Source organism: Brassica napus, chromosome C9 (assembly GCF_020379485.1).
Source record: "Brassica napus cultivar Da-Ae chromosome C9, Da-Ae, whole genome shotgun sequence".
Classification (NCBI taxonomy): domain Eukaryota; kingdom Viridiplantae; phylum Streptophyta; class Magnoliopsida; order Brassicales; family Brassicaceae; genus Brassica; species Brassica napus.
In genome coordinates this window covers 29022245-29040912 of record NC_063452.1, presented here as the reverse complement: position 1 = coordinate 29040912, position 18668 = coordinate 29022245, and the positions used below count along the sequence as shown (strand labels likewise).

Genomic DNA, 18668 nt, shown 5'->3' with positions numbered 1-18668 from the left:
CCCTATCACAATTATTAACTGGTCAAGAGCCAGACATACCCCTTCATAAGACATTTGGATGTGCTGTCTATGTACTAATTGCTCCACCACAGAGAACTAAGATGGGACCTCAAAAGGAGGATGGAGATATATGTTGGATATGATTCTCCCACAATAATAAAGTACTTTGAGCCAACTATGGGTGATTATATTTGAGGCCATGTACACAGATTAATTTAAGACCAGGAGGAGAAAAAAAAATAAAGCTGGTAAAAGAATGGTAAAGGAAATAGAGTGGAATCAACCATCAATGTCTTGGCAAGATCCTCAGACTAAAGAATGTGAAATAGACGTCCAAAGATTATACATTTACAAAGCTAGCTAATCAAATGCCAGAAACATTTGCTGACCCGAAAATGAATGATTAAGTCATATATAAACCAGCTTGTAAAGCACCAACGAATTTGATGTTCAAGAAGAGACACAGTCAAGTTGCTAAAGAGTCTAGACAACGTATGAACGTGGTAGACCAAATAGGTTCCAGAAGATAAGAATCCTCGGAAACAAAAGAAAGGTGGAGAGAATGATAATCAAAATCCAAATCCGAGGTTACTAAGGAAACCATCCTAGACATGGAGATAAGGCCGGCCGACTCTAAGGTATAGGTACCAAACAATGTAGCTTGAGACGCCAAGCTGGAAAGTATTAAAGGTCCTGATAATAATGAATCTCAATCGATTATATCATGTCTGGAACATAATGGAACCAATAAGGAATGTCGACATAAGATGATTTATTTGCATACAAGGTAGCACTTGAATTTATGAATATAAGCGAGGATCATGAACCCACGTCAATATAAGAGTGTGCACTCGTAGAACAGATTGAATTGAATGGAAACGTGAGGTTAAATAGTTTAAGGAAGAAAAGTGTATTTGGCCATATGATTAAGACGCCATATGATGTTAAAACCAGTGGATATAAATGGGTCTTGTGAGGAATAGAAATCATGAGATATAAAGCTGATGTTGCACAATGATTCTCACAAAGACTAGTAATAGATTATGAGGAGACATACTCCCATGTGGTGGATGTAACTACTTTTAGATTTTTCATAAGTCTGGCTATATAAGAGAGAAAATTAGACTTGCAGCAAGTTGATGTAGTGACTGCATATTTATATGGTCCACTGGATAATGAAAGTACTAGAGGGTATTGAGCTGAAAGTACAACAAGTTCTCGAGAACAATATTGATAATCATCAAAGTATATGATCTGAATATCCTAGGAACCTCTGGATACAATTTCCCAAATAGTTGAATATCTCAAGAAAGAGTTTGAGATGAAAGATCTTGGAAAACAAAGTTTTGTTTGGGATTACAGCTTGAGTACATTAACAATGAAATCCTTGTGCATCAAATAGTATATATAGAAAAAGGTACTCAAGAGATTTAATATGGACCAGTCTCACCCATTATCTGGTAAATGGGCGTAAGATCACTTGTTTTGGACACTGATCCATTCAGTCCAAAGGTGGACGATAAAGAAGTTCATTTAATCCTGAGATGGACGATGCAGAAGTCTTGTTTTAGACACTGATCTGATTGGTCCATAAGAAGGACGATGAAGAAGCCTTTGACTTTGGTTTATTTTATACTAACCAGTCCAAAGAGGGGTTATTTGATTTTGTTGATTTGTTTTCAGACAGGTTATGTTTTACACATGGTGGTACACGCATATCACAGCAACATCATCCAAGATTTCGTGTGTGTGTATTTGAGGTCGATGACTTAATATGTTCGATCAGATTGTGGCATGGCCGATGGTAAAGAAGAACCAACTATCATGTTCGAGGACAAAACATATTCTGTCCAAGATCTTCATCACCCACGGATTGCAAAAAAATTGGAGAGGTCCAAGGGACCTTCAGTAATGTCCAAATCAGGGGGAGTAATGTGTGTTGTACTCTTTTTCCTTCACTATGGTTTTGTCCCAATTGGGTTTTCCTGGTAAGGTTTTAATGAGACAACATTAAAACACATTACAAGCTCTAAATGGTTATAGCATCCAAGGGGGAGTGTTATGAACCAGATTGTGGATGGCTCATAAACAAGAGATTATGATTTGTAATCTTTCCATTTATCTATGACGGTGTAATCTCCTATATAAGGAACATCTATGTTATGAATAAAAATAGACTTTTCTATTACTTTTACAACATTAATTAGTTAGTTTTTAATTTAATTTTAAATTTTAAACCTTTTTCTTTAAAGTCTGAATCCGGATATCCGTAGATATTTGGATTTTAGTCTGGATATCCGAACCCTGGATATCCGAAAGGCCTGAATCCGAATCCGAATCTGAAATATCCTAAAATACTATGGATATCTGATTCGTCCTGTCCCTAAGATTTTTTTTTGGGCACATTATTTTTTAGTTTGATTAGGGCCTTAGTTTGGGTTGGGCCGTTCATGTGCACTCGGCAGTGTGACCTCAGCGACAGCAAGTATAGCACCACTCGGTCCTCTCCGCGTACGACACGCAACTCCGGTTTTTAAAGTCTATCAAAAAAGTTTCGCTTTAATATATACTAGATCTTGATCCGTGCGTCCGCACGGAGTATTTACTTTTGTAAACGTTTAAAATTAAATACATACATTCTTGGACTAATTAAATTAGAAGAGACTAATTAATTAAATATAACTGAGTTATTTTTATTATTCTAAAAATTTAAACGATTTTTATTAATTTAATTTTCAATAAACCAATAAATTAATCTGATAACTTAATCTATTTTATAGTTTTTTTATGGATTGCAAAATTGAATTTTTTATTTTGATTTATATTAAATGAAGGATTGCATATCTTCTAAATTTATTAGGTAGCTAAATATTAGGCAATTTCGTAACAATTTTTATAGAAATTGCTATTTATAAGGTCAATGGCAATGGATAGTAATTATTGAGGAAAACTTAGGGTTAAGATTTATTTGTACTTCAGTTTTAATAGTTTAGATAGTTAACAAAATCACGTTAACTTGTGTAATAGTAATGCTTGACTTACCTAACCTAAGTAAAGAGTACTCCAATCTTTTTACCAAATCAACGTAATCGAACTATGATTAGATTCCGTTTCAGAACTTTGTTCCAGACCCCAAAGTTCTGAAACAAGTATCCGTCCGATCAACATAAAATCACTACACACAAAATAAAAAGGTGCTCTAAAACAATATCTTGTCAGATGATTCTCTGTTTTATCCTCGCGATTAGCTTCCGATTTTAGCAAAAAGGTACGGGGACTCGCAGTATTTCAGACGCAACATTACTTATGAAACAAGCGATACATTCAAAGGTGAGATCTCGTGATATGTTACAAATTAGTAAAGCAGGTTCTACTGAGTGTCTAGGGCAAGTTTTTCTCAGGACCAAACCATATCTTTTTTTCAGTAAGAATGAATTCTCTAACTTAACATGTTGGTCTCAGATAGCTCCTAGAAGAGCTGAGAATTGGTCAATGTTAGCGTGTGATCACTTTCATCATTGACCTATCGAATTGACTTGTGTATATTAAATTATCCTACCCTGTACCGAATTGACTTGTGTATTTATGTTTGTACAACTTCTTTGCGAAAATTGTAAACACGCATGCTGTTTTGACGAAATCAACGTTACTTAAATCTTAGTATCAAACTGTCTTATTTAAATTCAACTTCCAAGATCTGCAAGAAAAAGTATCTGACTATTGGTGCAAATATAATCTCTTAAAAATAAAATGTCTCGTAGTAATGTGTTTTCAATCCTCTGTTACGCCCTAGCCGTTAGCTTCGGCTATGTGTCTGCAGCACCAAGATGTGGAGACTCACTGATTTTCAGACCAAATAGTACTTACGATATAAACCGTCGTCTCGTTCTCTCAACTCTTGCTTCCAACGTCAGTTCTCGAGACGGCTACTACAACGTCTCTGTTGGTGAAGGCCCTGGGAGGATCTACGTTTTAGGCCTATGCATCCCTGGGGCTGATCGATTCCCTGCCCAGTCGGCGTCGGTGAATGCGTGGAGAGATGGTGTGTTTTGTGATGAGAAGAATATGCCTTTGTGCGGAGTGCCTGCCAAGTAACGCAATATCCGCTTTGCAGCGGCCCATTGGTCAGTGCGGGAAAGGTGCATGAACTGTGAGAGTTTGTTGACGGCGTAGGCAATGTCTGGTCGGGTGAGTGATAAATATTGGAGACTTCCAATGACGGCCCGATACTCTGTTCCTGATGGTAGTGGGTCACCACTCTGAAGTGTTAGTGTCGTTGAGGAGCATATTGGGGTAGGCATCGGCTTCGCATCCGACATCTTTGTCTTGTGAAGAAGATCTGCAATATAACGAGTTTGTGTTAGGTACAGGCCTTGTGAGTTACGTTGACCTTCCATGCCTAAAAAATAAGATAGTAAACCAAAGTCTTTAAAAAAAAACCCTAACGCTCTAACGCTCCCAGGCACGGGGCTCGAGGTACTCTGTGATTCAATGCGCTCCGGCGCCGGCGACGCGTTTTCTCGCCGGCGCTGGCCATTCCCAACAATGTTGTCCTCTGTCTTCATCTCTTTGCTCGTTTCTCGTTTCATTTCTCGTGTGCTGCGGAGTCGTAGCGTTTTGTTAACTGGAGAAAGGGGTTCCCAGCGGAGCTTTCAATGGAGACAAGAGCTTTGGTTCGTCGTCTTCACTGCAGTTCTCCTGACGGCGCCTCCTCTTTGGTGGGTCTCCTCCCCAACAATGAGTCGAGAGGGTTCTCTCACCACCGTTGTACTCTGGTTCACGGGAACGTTTTCCGGTGAACCTCTCTCTGGCTGTCGACGGACAAGCCACACCGTCGACTTTGTCCTTGCTCTTCAATTGCTCATGGAGTTCAGATCTCAACGTACAAACTCTCGCTTTCCGCCACCGGGAAGTGAGACAACAAATCAACTGGGTGTTGCTCTTTTTCACTTATACGATGCCAGAATCCACGATAACTCAAGCCTCGATCCAGATCTAATCCGAAGCTCTTCACTTTCCTCGCCTCTAAATGTGTTGTCATCTTCCCCTGTGTGCCCTCTTCTCAACCGCGGCTCAGCTTACCTTCACTGACCGTCTCCTTCGCCATCCGGCTTCGATGGTAACCCAACTTACCTCAGTAAACTTGTCTCTCCGCCGGCGAGTGCCATATATCTCTCAGTCGACGTCATACGTACCATCTCCGACCTTCAACCGAGATCCATGACGTCTCGTAACTTCCCGGCGTATGCCTTTGCTTCTGAACTGAGATCTATACGTAAGTGGGCCTGGCCCAACTCTTTTGCTGAAGCTTATAACCAAATTATCAAGATTCTAAAGGCCAGACTATCAGTTCAAGACGTGAGATATTTAGCTGTTGGTCTGAATTCTTTGGATAATTTGAAGATTTCCCATGGGTTCATAGGGGTTTATAATCTGAGATTATTGCAATATCACTTCTTTAGGAAGAATTTGTCATCATCCTCCTCTAATGAGGAGAGTATTTCACCACCATACCTTCCTTCAATGAATGGAGATGTCCTCTTGGGTTCTATCCCGAGCTTTTGTTTCAACTCACTCACCGGTTTGTCACCTTGTGTAGCGGTCTGTACGGGGCCAGAAGGTGCAATTGAGATTACTCTGGTTCTTCTCGTTGGTGGGGGTTGTCCCTCAACGTCACTTGTGACTATTTCTCAGCTGTCCGACTTTGTCGTGAAGGTTCTCCAGGCGCATTCAAGCATTGTCTTGAATCCGCTGTCTTTTTCATATGAAGATTTACCCTGTTTGATTTCATTTCTCCTTGTAGTTTATTGTTTGTTTCTAAGAGGATGTTTAATTTCCTCTTGTCTTTGTAGTTCATGAAGTTATGTTTTAAGAAAGTTGTGTTTCAAAAAAAAAAACCAAAGTCTTTAAGATAGAAACGAGCAGAGAGAGATTGAATGAATTTATTTAGGATATCAGTGTGGCTTCCTGTGATGATCAAGTCGTCAACGTAGACGAGCATGTAGAGGATGATGTTGTTGTGATTGTAGACGAAGAGAGATGCATCAGCTAATGAATTTTTGAACCCGGACTGAAGGAGAAATGTCTTGAGCTCATTGTACCAAGCCCTAGGAGCTTGCTTGAGCCCATATATTGCTTTGTGTAGTTTACACACCGCCGTGGGGTTTGATGGATCTTGGAAACCCGGTGGTTGAGTCATGAACACATCATCCTCAAGCTTGCCTTGCAAAAAGGCATTGTTGATATCCAGTTGTCTAAGAGGCCACTGGCATGAGACAGCAATACTAAGAACTTGTCTGATTGTTGTAGGCTTTACAACTGGACTGAAAGTGTCATGGAAATCGATTCCCGGCCTTTGATGAAACCCCTTAGCTACAAGACGCGCTTTGAATATGTCAACCGCTCCATTTGGTAGTCTTTTAATTGTGAAGATCCACCTGCATCCAACAATATTAGAAGCCATTTCAGGAGTGACCAGAGTATAAGTTTTATTTCGAAATAAAGAATCTATCTCAGCCTGCATTGTAGCTCTCCACCGAGGATCTTTGAGAGCTTGTGCAACTGATGTAGGTATTGTCTCTGTTGGCTGTTGGACAGTGGCGTGAAGGTTGAGCTTGTTAACAGGCTTGCGGGTTCTAGTGCTTATGCGTGGGGGTGGCTGTTGTGGTGCTGCAAGTTGTTGTGGTGCTTCAGTTTGTTGAGTCGCTGAAGTTGCTGCAACATTTGTTGTTGAAGGTATTGTAGTAGGAGAAATCGCATCAGGTACTGCAGTAGGAGCAGGAACTGGATTGGTAGTTGCTGGAGCAGGGATGGGTTGTGTTGATTGCACTGGTGGTTGATATCTCTGAGTAGGCGTTACGGTTGACGGCCTAGCAGGTGCCTCCTCTACTTGTGCTGGCCCATTTGATGTGAGATTTCCTGCAACACTAAAGGGAAAAACATTTTCATGAAACAACACATGACGTGAGGTATAAATCCTCGAGTTAGTACGATCAAGAAAAAAATAAGCGCTCTGTGTAATAGAGTATCCTAAGAACACACAAGGTGTTGAGCGAGCATCAAGTTTGTTAGATGCATATGGCCTGAGCCAGGGGAAACACAAGCAGCCAAAAAATTTTAATTTTTCAAAGTTTGGAGTCTGAGAAAACAGAATTTGAAATGGCGACGTGAGTTGAAGTAGAGGTGTAGGCATACGGTTAATTAAGTATACTGCAGCTGCAAATGCATAAGTCCAATATGACCGAGGCACTGAAGCATGAGACAGTAGAGCTAAGCCTGTTTCGACTATATGTATGTGGCGTCGCTCAGCTAGTCCATTGTGCTCAGGGGTGTGAGGTGGAGTTGTAAAATGAGAAATACCATGACTAGCTAGAAAACTCGAAAAAATGTACTCACCACCATTTTCAGTGTACAAGGTCTTAAGTTTGAACTGAAATCGATTTTCAACTAGAGATCGAAATTTTGAAAAAACTTCAAAAACCTGAGACTTTTGTTTCAAGGGATAAATCCATGTGTATCTTGTGAAATGATCCACGAAGATAACATAATATTTGAAACCATCTACTGAAATTATTGGTGAAGTCCACACATCAGAAAAAAACAATATCAAGAGGATGATTAGATTGCAAAGTTGAAGTAGAAAACGGTAACTTGTGCATCTTATTGATAGAACAAGCATTGCAAGGCTTGTCTAATAAAGCGTTTGATGAAACTGGTAAATGAAAAGCAGAAACAATATGTTTTAAGATGGGAACAGCCGGATGGCCTAAACGAGAATGCCAATCTGAGAGAGTGGTTTTGATGGTGGAAGCAAACGCAAGAGATGGACGATGGGAGGAACTCGGAGTTGGCCACTCGTATGTTCCATCTTTAGGCTTGCCTTCCAGCCGAAGGGTTCCCGTTTGGAGGTCTCTCACCTGATAATAAGTTGGTGTAAAGGTCACAGAAACGCCGTTAGTTGAGCAAAGTTGAAAAACAGATATGAGATTTTTTGCAAGTGAAGGAACACATAGAACTTTGTTAATAAAGAAGGGACGAGTGTAAGTGGGAATAGAGAAAGAACCGGTGTGTGATATCTGGAGACCCGAGCCGTCTCCAAGCATCACATCGTCACTGCCATTGTAAGGTGCGTGGAGAGAGAGATTGCTGAGATCAGAGGTCATGTGGTGTGAGGCTCCGGAGTCCAGCAGCCAAGTTGAGGAGTCGGAAAGAATTGCTGGATTAGCTCTTGGCTGCCATGGTTGTGTGGCAAACTGCCACTGCTGTGGGTTGGGAGAGGATTGCCATTGTTGAGTTGCTTGAGACCCACGTACAATACGAAACTCAGGGCAAAACTTGGCACTATGGCCATGAACACCACACGCTTGGCACCGACCTTGATACTGTCCTCTTCCTCCACGTTGTTGATTGTTTTGGTACTGGCGATTGTTGTTGTTGTTGTGGGGACGAGAGTTTTGATTGCTACGTCCTTGCTGGTTGTTGTTGGATCTCCATGATCGAGTATCAGTTGCATTAGCCACGATAGGTGTTTCTTGAGGAGTTTCGGTGCACAGAAGCATAGCTTCACGGTTAAGTAACCGCTCATGTAGCTCAGCGAAGGAGATGAAATGATCTCTGCCATTAATGGCATCAATCTCAGGCTTGTACTCTTCACCGAGTCCAACGAGGATTTGTTCTGTTAGATCTTCAGGATCCATCGGTTTCCCAAGCAGAGCCAAATCGTCAACCTTGGCTTTGATGATGCGCAGGTATTCTGAGATGGTTTTGGTGCCCTTGGTACAACTTTTGATTTGATGTTTGAGCTGGCGGATGTGACCTCGTGTCGGATTTCCAAAGGCAGTAGCGAGGAGGCTCCAAATCTCAGCTGAAGTTGTGGCGCTGGAGACGATGGATTGAACCGGAAGGGAGATGGCTCCGATCATGGCGCTGAACAAGAGGCCATCTTGACGTCTCCAGGCAGCGAAGGCAGGGTTCGGCGTAGCTTGGCCTTCGAGTAAAGCCGTGACTTGCTTACTCCACATAAGATAGTTGACGTTGGTGAGTTTGGTGACACTCGACATGTTCACGGAGAGCAACGTACTTTGAGGGTTTCGAACATTGAAAACAGAGGTCTGTTCAATGGATGCAGAGCTTTCAGTGTTCATGATGTCTCAGAGAATCAAGGAATGAAGAAACATAGATACAGAGAAAGGAACGGGAGAGAAGAAGAGAAGAAGATGGAGGCGCAGAGAAAAAAAAAAATTTTAGGTCAAGGAATCAATGCTCTGATACCATGTTGAATATGGAAGATGATCTTATTGATAGACTGAACATAGACATATATACATGATCGAGAGCAGAGCATAAGGAAATAATATATTGTGCATTTACAGAGTAGTTAATGTTGTATCAATCAAGGGGATTGAGAGTATATCTTAACAAAACTCATTACCTGGCGGATATGTCCCCTCTGATAGGTTCTGAACGTATATACGCGCTGATGCAGTGTATTCCGGGGTTATCCTCTAAGCAATGTGAAATCTGTGTTCGAGATAGTCTGAGAGACTACCAGAATTGCTGCAATGGGTTTATGGGTGGAACCATTCGCAAACCGGTGTGCTATTTCCTGTGGGATGGTTATGCATATTTTGGTGCCTTTAATGATACGCCATCTGCACCTACCCAAGAATCTCAACCCGGGCCGATTCTTTCTCCTCCTACTCCACCTCCTCTTACTACTGGAGCCATTGTGGGGATTGTCGTCTCCACAGTTATATTTGTGGTGCTGGTCATTTTAGGATTATTTATTTGGAAGAAAAAACAATCATACAAAACATTAAAACCTCAAAGTGAGTTACACTTTTAGCCTTTTTACCATTCTCACAATTCTTTTTGGAATACATAATAGTGACCATACAGATGTTACTGCAGCTGATGATGACATGACAAGTCCACAGTCCCTGCAATTTGATTTTGGGACAATCGAAGCGGCAACAGATGGATTTTCAAGGAACAACAAGTTAGGTCAAGGTGGATTTGGTGAAGTTTACAAGGTACGTATACAAGAGCTCTATGCTTACCTATGAGTACTTGATTTGTCATGAAATCTAAGAACTAAGAAGCTATTCATGTAAAAATCTGTAGGGAACATTATTAGATGGAACTGAAGTTGCGGTGAAGCGCCTATTGCGAAATTCAGGGCAAGGCACACAAGAGTTCAAGAACGAGGTTGTGATCGTGGCTAAGCTTCAGCACAAGAACCTTGTTAGGCTTCTAGGGTTTTGCGTGGAAGGAGATGAACAGATACTTGTCTACGAGTTCGTTCCCAACCAGAGCCTTTATTATTTCCTCTTTAATAATAAACAAGAACGCTATATTTTATTTATGTTCTTCTAAGCAAATTTTTTTTTTTCTTAAAATCTTCTTCTAATGTAGACCCAACAAAGAAGAGTCAGCTAGACTGGAAAAGTCGGTACAACATCATTGGTGGGATTACACGAGGGCTTCTCTATCTTCATCAAGACTCAAGGCTCACCATCATTCACCGTGACATCAAAGCAAGTAACATTCTTTTAGATGAGCATATAAACCCTAAAATAGCGGATTTTGGAATGGCAAGGAATTTCAGAGTGGACCAAACGGAGGACATGACAGGAAGAGTCGTTGGAACCTTGTTAGTATTCTACTTAAGTTTGGTTAATCATATTTGTTTTTATTTAAACGTTAACATATTCATGCTATATTTGCAGCAGTTACATGCCTCCAGAGTATGTGACACATGGCCAATACTCTACCAAATCTGATGTCTATAGCTTTGGAGTATTGGTTTTGGAGATTGTTTGCGGCAAGAAGAACAGCAGCTTTTATCAAGTCGATGATTCTGGTGGAAATTTGGTTACACATGTGAGAAAACCCCGAATCAAAATCCTACTTCCTTTTAGTTATGGTCATCAAGGGTTTTCATTCTGACTATGAGTTACTTGGCAGGCTTGGAGGCTTTGGAACAATGAATCACCCTTAGATACCATTGATCCCGCTATTGGGGAAAGCTACGAGAAGGATGAAGTCATTAGATGCATCCATATTGGACTGTTATGTGTTCAAGAATCTCCCGCAGACGGCAGATCGACCAGAAATGTCTACAATCTTTCAAATGCTTACCAATAGCTATATTATTCTACCTGTGCCTCGGCCACCTGGCTTTTTCTTCAGGAACGGACCCAATTTAGACCATTTAACGTATGGATCCGAGCCGGGCCAATCCAGCAGCAAGTCCGTTCCTTCACTCACGTCAACGCGCTACAAAATATAAATCCAAAACATTTATTGAGTTGACTTGAATTAAATTCTTGACTCAACTACTAAAAGAAAATTCTAAACACGCATAGCTTTTGACCAGATCAACAACTACAGTATTAATCAAAGTTTGTCTTATTTTAGATTCAGCTTCCAAGATCTGCAATGCAAGACTGCAACAAGTAGGCAGAGCAAAGTCAGTCTCATGTAATATGAGCAATTTCTTGTCAATCCTCTGTTTTGTCCTTGTCTTCAGCTGCGGCTTTGTCTCTGCGCAACAAAGATGTGGAGACTCATTGTTTTTCAGACCAAACAGTACTTACGATACAAACCGTCGTCTCGTTCTCTCAACTCTTGCTTCGAACGTCAGTTCTCGAGACGGCTACTACAACGTCTCTGTCGGTGAGGGCCCTGGGAGGATCTACGTTTTAGGCCTATGCATCCCAGGGGCTGATCCAACGGCCTGCTCCGATTGTATCCAACCTGCGTCCGTTACTTTACTAGACAAATGTCCGAACCAGACCAATTCATGGAACTGGAGAGCCGACAAGACGCTCTGTTTCGTCCGGTACTCAAACCGCTGGTTTTTTAACCAGATCGATCTAGAGCCGAACCAAGCAGAGTTTTTAAATTTAGATATCACTGGAGATCTTGCGGAGTATAACCGAACATGGGAGGGTTTAATGTCGCGTGTGATATCAGCAGCTTCCTCGACAACTCCCGGGTCGCTTGCGGGCCGACATTACGCAGCGAGTACAGCTCCTTTGTCCGGTTTCCGGACAATATACGCATTGATGCAATGTATTCCGGGGATTTCTTCTGTTGATTGCAATGCTTGTCTTCAAGCAAATGTTCGTAGCTACCAAGGTTGTTGCTGGGGGAAGCAAGGGGGTAGCATTAGGAGACCTGTTTGCTTTTTCCGGTTTGATCCTTATCCGTATCTCGAAGCATTTGATGATATAGCATCGTCCCCTCCTCCTCAAATCTCTCAAGATTTACAACCCACAACATCACCTCCCCATCCTCCTCCAGATGGTAAAGCGATTTCTACAGGAGTTATAGTGGTGATCGTTGTATCCGCGGTCATATTTGTGGCGCTGGTAGCTTTAGTATTGGTTGTTTTGAAGAGAAGGCAGTCATACAAAACACTTAAGCTTGAAAGTGAGCTGCTTTTCACCTTTTCCCATTTTGAAACAGATTATACATATAAAATTCTCATAACACCATGCATCTATTGTTGCAGCTGATGATGACATTACACGTCCACATTCATTACAAATTGATTTCAAGACAATTGAGGCCGCTACTAACAAATTTTCTAGGAGCAACAAAGTCGGTCAAGGTGGATTTGGTGAAGTTTACAAGGTATTATTTAAACCTCTGTATATTTCTATGACTGCTTGATTTTTTTTTCATGGAGGCTAAGAAGCCATTGATGTGTATATTTGTAGGGAAAATTACCAAATGGAGCTGAAGTTGCGGTGAAGAGATTGTCTAGAAATTCAGGACAAGGCACACAAGAGTTCAGGAACGAAGTTGTCGTTTTGGCAAAGCTTCAGCATAGAAATCTTGTTAGGCTTCTTGGGTTTTGCGTGGAAGGAGATGAACAAATACTTGTCTACGAGTTTGTTCCTAACAAGAGTCTTGATTATTTCCTCTTTGGTTTGTTTATAATCTATAATTTTCTTGGTATTTATCTTGTTATCATATTATAACCTAAATTCTTATCTATATCGTCAAATGCGCAGATCCAATAAAGCGACGACAGCTGGATTGGACAAGACGGTACAATGTCATTAGAGGGGTTGCGCGAGGGATTCTCTATCTTCATCAAGATTCAAGGCTCACAATCATACACCGTGATCTCAAAGCTAGCAACATTCTTCTAGACAATGATATGAACCCGAAAATAGCGGATTTTGGCATGGCAAGGATTTTCGGGATGGAGCAAACTCGTGCCAACACTAGCAAGATAGCTGGAACCTTGTAAGATATGTTCTAACCCTAATGAAACCACTTAACCGTCACTTATATAGTGTAAACATTATTCTCAATTTTCATTTTCAGCGGTTACATGGCTCCTGAGTATGCCATGCACGGTCGATTCTCCATGAAATCTGATGTCTACAGCTTTGGAGTCCTTGTTCTTGAAATAATAAGTGGCAAGATAAATAGTAGCTTCAACCAAACAGATGGATCTGCCAGCAATTTAGTCACACATGTTAGTATACATTTTTTTTATTCTCTCTTTTAGCATTAGAATCACATATGATGGATTATTTTTTACAGTCATATATTAATGTTAGGCATGGAGACTATGGAGAAAAGGTTCGGCTTTAGAACTAGTAGACTCCTCTTATAGGGACAGTTATCAGAGAAATGAAGTTACAAGATGCATTCATATCGCACTTTTATGTGTTCAAGAAGATCCTGGTGATCGTCCTACGATGTCTAAAATCATTTTGCTGCTAACTAGTAGCACAGTCACATTACAAGTGCCTCATGCACCTGGATTTTTCTTCCGAAGTAGTCGGGACCAAGATTTAGAAGCTGAGGGCTCGGATTCGTTTGGAAAACCAATTGCTTGTTCTATCAATGATGCATCGGTCACAGAGTTAGATCCTCGTTGAAGATGATATTATTATATTTTTTTCTTTAGCAGGTGAAGGTTATATTATTTTTCATTACATTTTATGTTTCTTTAGTTGTCTCTTTTGGTTTAGGAAAACTGGACTGTATGTTAACCAAACATTTAAAAATTAGCTCCATGGCCAGTTTAGTGACGCCGACGTGATATTCTCGGTGTAATAAGTATTATGTATAATGACATTACCAACCTTATTAACCAGTAAATGTCCGATTGCAATGAAAATTCAAATGAAGATCGTTCTCCTCTGATGTTGTAATTAAATCTTGATCTAATCGTCAATCTTGATATATGATCCTATCACATTCCAAATTTCTCTACCATTGATTAAGAACATTTTAGGAAAGGTAATCCCGCATTAGTCATGTCAGCAAGTTTGGAGAGATTTGTCCTAAACGGCATTGAATCACATTTGAATCATTAATATATGTCATCTTAGCCATGTCACATGCTAGAGTCAATCAAATTATAATGTTTTCACTGGGTGTTCTCAATTAATTGTATGGTATGCTAAAAAAACTTAATTATAGACTTAAACCTATTTGCAAAGTTCATAAAGTTCATAGACTCTGATGGTGTACTTAAACAATATAGTCAAGGGTTTGTTGCATGGTTTGCTGCTAAGCTTGAGATCATGGAACCATGTTACACTGTCAAGGATAGGTGTGTAAAACTAAAACCTAACCAATTTGATTTTGTAACTTTGTTTGGATTGGTTTATTGTTCGACTATTTCTCTATTTAAAAAAAAAATTCGGCTATTTTTTTTTTTTTGGCAGCAAACGGCTATTTTATTACTCAAACTTGAGGTGGTCCGGATAACCAGACCGGAATAGAACAACCAATGAAACAAAGAGATCTATGAAAAGAACATGCATTCCTAGCCAACGAATCAGCAATTACATTTTGCATCCTTGGGATGTAGCTGATCTTGAAGTTCGAAAAACACATCTGGAGAATTTGAATGACCTCTAGCTTAGTTGAGAAGTTTGGCCAAGCTTGTGGGTATGTTATCATTGCAATCAGGTCCTTGCAATCTGTCACAAATCTCTGACATGCCGAATGCTGTAACATGCTCTCCATTGCCCATCTTAGTGCTTCCAGTCCCGAGTGTAGTGCTGTCTCACGCCTCCTTAAGTTCCGTGTCCCCATTAGTTGGATCTTTTCCATGCTATCCTTCCAGACCCATCCAATTCCACTGAACTGATTTGTGGAGGTCCATGAACCATCTACCATACAAATATTACCCAAGCTTAAGGCCTGTGTTTCTTCTGCAATTTGTGCCTGTGGAGGGTGCATGTTAGCATGGTTTTATGGCCGTAAAATGGTGTTAACATGTGTCAAGTTAATAGTGTTGTTGTAATATTTTAAGGTTCAATTCCAGAGGACCCGTTTACACTATATCTTATTGGATCAATATTTAGCTAAAACAATAATGGTGTTTTGAATTCAAGGTAACGTAAGAAATAAGTAACATGATTCAATTGAGATTTCGGGTCTAACTGGTGATCACTATAGGAACATTATGAATAAGTAGGGAATAAATGAAGAAGAATAAAATTATAGGAATGAAAAAGAAGATTATTCCTTATCAATTTTAGTGATGAACAAATTTGTTCTATATTCCTCTAGAATAAAAGGAATGAGAAAGATTAAAAAGGAAAAACTATTCCGTATAAAAAAATTAGGAATAATAAGAAATGCATTATTCCCTTTCATTCCTTGGTCACCAGTTAGACCCTTCGAATTAAAGAGAAGTCAACCTAGGGTGGTTAACTCGAGTGACTTCACTCGCAAGCAAAACAACTATTCAGGTTCAAATCAGGACAAGTCTAGATTTCGGAACTCGCCATTAGAACAATACACTGTCGTGTAGTTGCTCATTTCACCCATCACACTCAGCGCCTATGATGTCGCTTCCTTAGCGTACAAGTCCGATCTGTTCACATAAATACCCTAACATTTACTTTCACGTGGCTAGGGATGCGATGCTCATTCATACTATATCTAGCAATTTATGTCACTTTTGATGCATAAATTAACCTAGGATCGAATGCTAGATGATCGGATTAGCACAAGCATTAAGTATGATATGAATGAAGACTATTAAATCATTAACCTATTTGTATTTAGCTTGTGAACTAGCACTTTAGCACCCTAGATCAACCATCCGAGTACTCAGCCATAACACAAGAGACCAAAGACATGATTTCTGATAATATTGCATGTAAAACAAAATAGAAACGAAGACGGTTCAGGATAATCTTCTCTAGACGAGAGAATGGAACCGTCTCCCTTACAAGTTACAATTCGCTAAAAATCGAGTCTAAGGTTTTTTGCCAAAAACTAGCGTAAAAAAGTAAAGATAGAAGGCGTCTTTTATATGGAGGGACCACTAGAATAGATGAGAAGATAGGGCAGTTAGGGATAACCCCGAAATATTTTGAAGGTTTTATTAAATATCGAGAGCAATCACCCGGCTACTCCTTGTGGGATCAACCGTCAAACTGCCCCGCATGCCTGTTCCGCAGTAAACACTCCAATTATGACATCTTTTTTCATGCACTCTCTTTCGCTCTACAACCTGCTCCGGATCTGAAATGATTAAAAAAAAACTATACAGATTCAATAGAAAACTGAAAAGCCTTTAAAAACATATTTACAATGATGTCAGAAACATCATATTTCAGATTTTACTAACCTTGTCTAGGGACGCGACCCTAGCGTTGGCCTAGGCTAGATTGTTCTTCCTTATCGCTTCACCACTTGAGGCGCTATTTTCAACACATGGTAGGTTTTGAAAGTGAGTGCCGACAATGATATTGTTTCTTTTGTTTAGTCAAGTTGAATGATTCTGTCAACAATGCCTCAGGCAAAAAAAATTGTTTTTATGTTTAGTAGCAATAAGAAAATATATTGATGGTGTCAAAGTATTATATATATTAGTTGTTGAGATTGCTCAATTTGCTGAAAAAAATAATAAGAATGTCTATTGAAGGTATCAAAGTACTGTTATTGTAAATCTATTGGCTAGACTGAATCATTGATTTGACTAAAAAGGATTGAGACTTTCTATATTAACGAAACCATGCTATAACCTATACCTCATATGATCCTCTCTCTCTCTCTCTCTCTCTCTCTTCACCTGCTTCGTTGTGTGAAGTTCAGGAGAACCATTAAACAAACATCGTGGGGGTCTGGGTGCAGCTCACATCGTAAACATATTTGAAACATCAACAGTATTTTTATTAACATAAACACATCAGGTATGTGCTATGATTGGCTCTCTGATTTTGTCTATCGTTTGATTCAGCTTTAATATTGCCACTGACAATTAAGTTTTGCAACTTGTAGAGAGAACTCAACTGCTATTAAAACGATACAAAGTGTAAATGCCATGCATATACTAACCCAAAGCATTGAGAATGGCCAAGAAGATTTCCTTATTGATCTTCTTGTTCGTCCTCAGTAGCATAATTGCTGTTGTTTCTTCACAGCGATGCAGTGGCACTGGGTCTTTTGGAGAAGATAGTAAATATGCTATTAACCGCGAAAACATCCTCTCATCTCTTGCATCTAATGTGAAGATTCACCATGGGTTTTACAATGGTACGATGGGGGGTGATAGATGCATCATCACTACATTTCAAATGACTTGGATAAGGTGCTGGCTCCGCCCCTGCTTGGTACCTAAAAAGGATAATTGTTGTTGATAAAGACCAAAAAGAGATAGTGATGAAACAGAAGCTAAAAGATAAGGAAAGACTTTTATTTATTCTAGCAATATCTAAGAATAACGATTTCTTGATTCATTTAGTCGTAGCAAACAAATAAAAGTTTCAAACCTTTCAAACTAAATGCAACTTAACTCTTACATTAAACGGTTACTAGATTTTGACCCGCGCTTTAAAAGCGCGGGATAATTTTTGTTGTTGATAGTTTATTAACCCGTCGTTTGTTCAATAATTTGTTTAGGCATATGTATGTCTGGTGACCGGTTTAATTTTTTTGTTCACTAATTTGTTTAGGCGTGCACGTTTGTTGATTCTGAAAATGTTCTTCTAAAGCGTGAGATTTGTTTGTTAATTTTTTCCTTATTAAAATTTAATTAGAATAAGATATAAATATCAGTACATTGTAGAATTGTGTGTTTCAAAATATTTGTAATCTAATTACGTGTATAAATTTTATGTTAATTATATATGTTTGTAAAATAGAAATATGTATTATACAAAATCTACTTATGTGTATAAAACTACTATAATGTTTTTAAAGATAATGAATTTAATATTATATATTAGATATGAACTATAATAGTTCATTTCAGGGTTTTTTATTTTGGTTATAGAATAGCTCATTTCTGGTTTTTGTTAAAAGATGTTTGTGAAATTAGGGGCTGATGATGAAAAAGGTCATGCTTTTGATTTTAAATTATTTGTATAAAATTCCATTTGCTTATTCATAAATCTATATATATATATATAAATGTTTCTTCTCATAGATGGGTCGTAGGTAATGTTATTAATATATATCCATTGAACATATATATTAATATATATGTTTATTTCTTCCTTTAACTAAAAAAAATCCGAACTGTTTCCAAAAATAATGTTATTAATATATCTTACAAGTAAAGAAGAGCAAAATCAGGAGTTATTGTTTCTTAACAAATTTGTTTATATTGATTCTGTTTATATTTTTTTCAAATATATGGTTAATATTGGATTAATTACAATTACAAATTTAAG

The 18668-nt window shown here is 39.1% G+C and overlaps 1 protein-coding gene and 1 pseudogene across 3 annotated transcripts; both read left to right on the top strand.

The window, feature by feature from the left end:
* The first annotated feature begins 9188 nt into the window (after positions 1–9188).
* LOC125575458 lies at positions 9189–11290 on the top strand (annotated as a pseudogene).
* Positions 11291–11474: 184 nt separating this feature from the next.
* Positions 11475–14127, top strand: LOC106448401 (putative cysteine-rich receptor-like protein kinase 32). 3 transcript variants are annotated; one of them, XM_048769847.1, is made up of 6 exons: positions 11475–12435; positions 12518–12639; positions 12726–12936; positions 13023–13260; positions 13342–13486; positions 13581–14127. In XM_048769847.1, exons 1-6 carry the CDS (start codon positions 11487–11489, stop codon positions 13902–13904), a joined length of 1989 nt encoding a protein of 662 aa, XP_048625804.1. In that variant the 5' UTR covers positions 11475–11486; the 3' UTR covers positions 13905–14127. The 3 variants fall into 3 exon arrangements, with proteins under 3 accessions (XP_048625804.1, XP_048625802.1, XP_048625805.1); XM_048769845.1 differs by having other exon boundaries at positions 13342–13495; XM_048769848.1 differs by having other exon boundaries at positions 13342–13495; positions 13564–14127.
* Positions 14128–18668: the final 4541 nt, after the last annotated feature.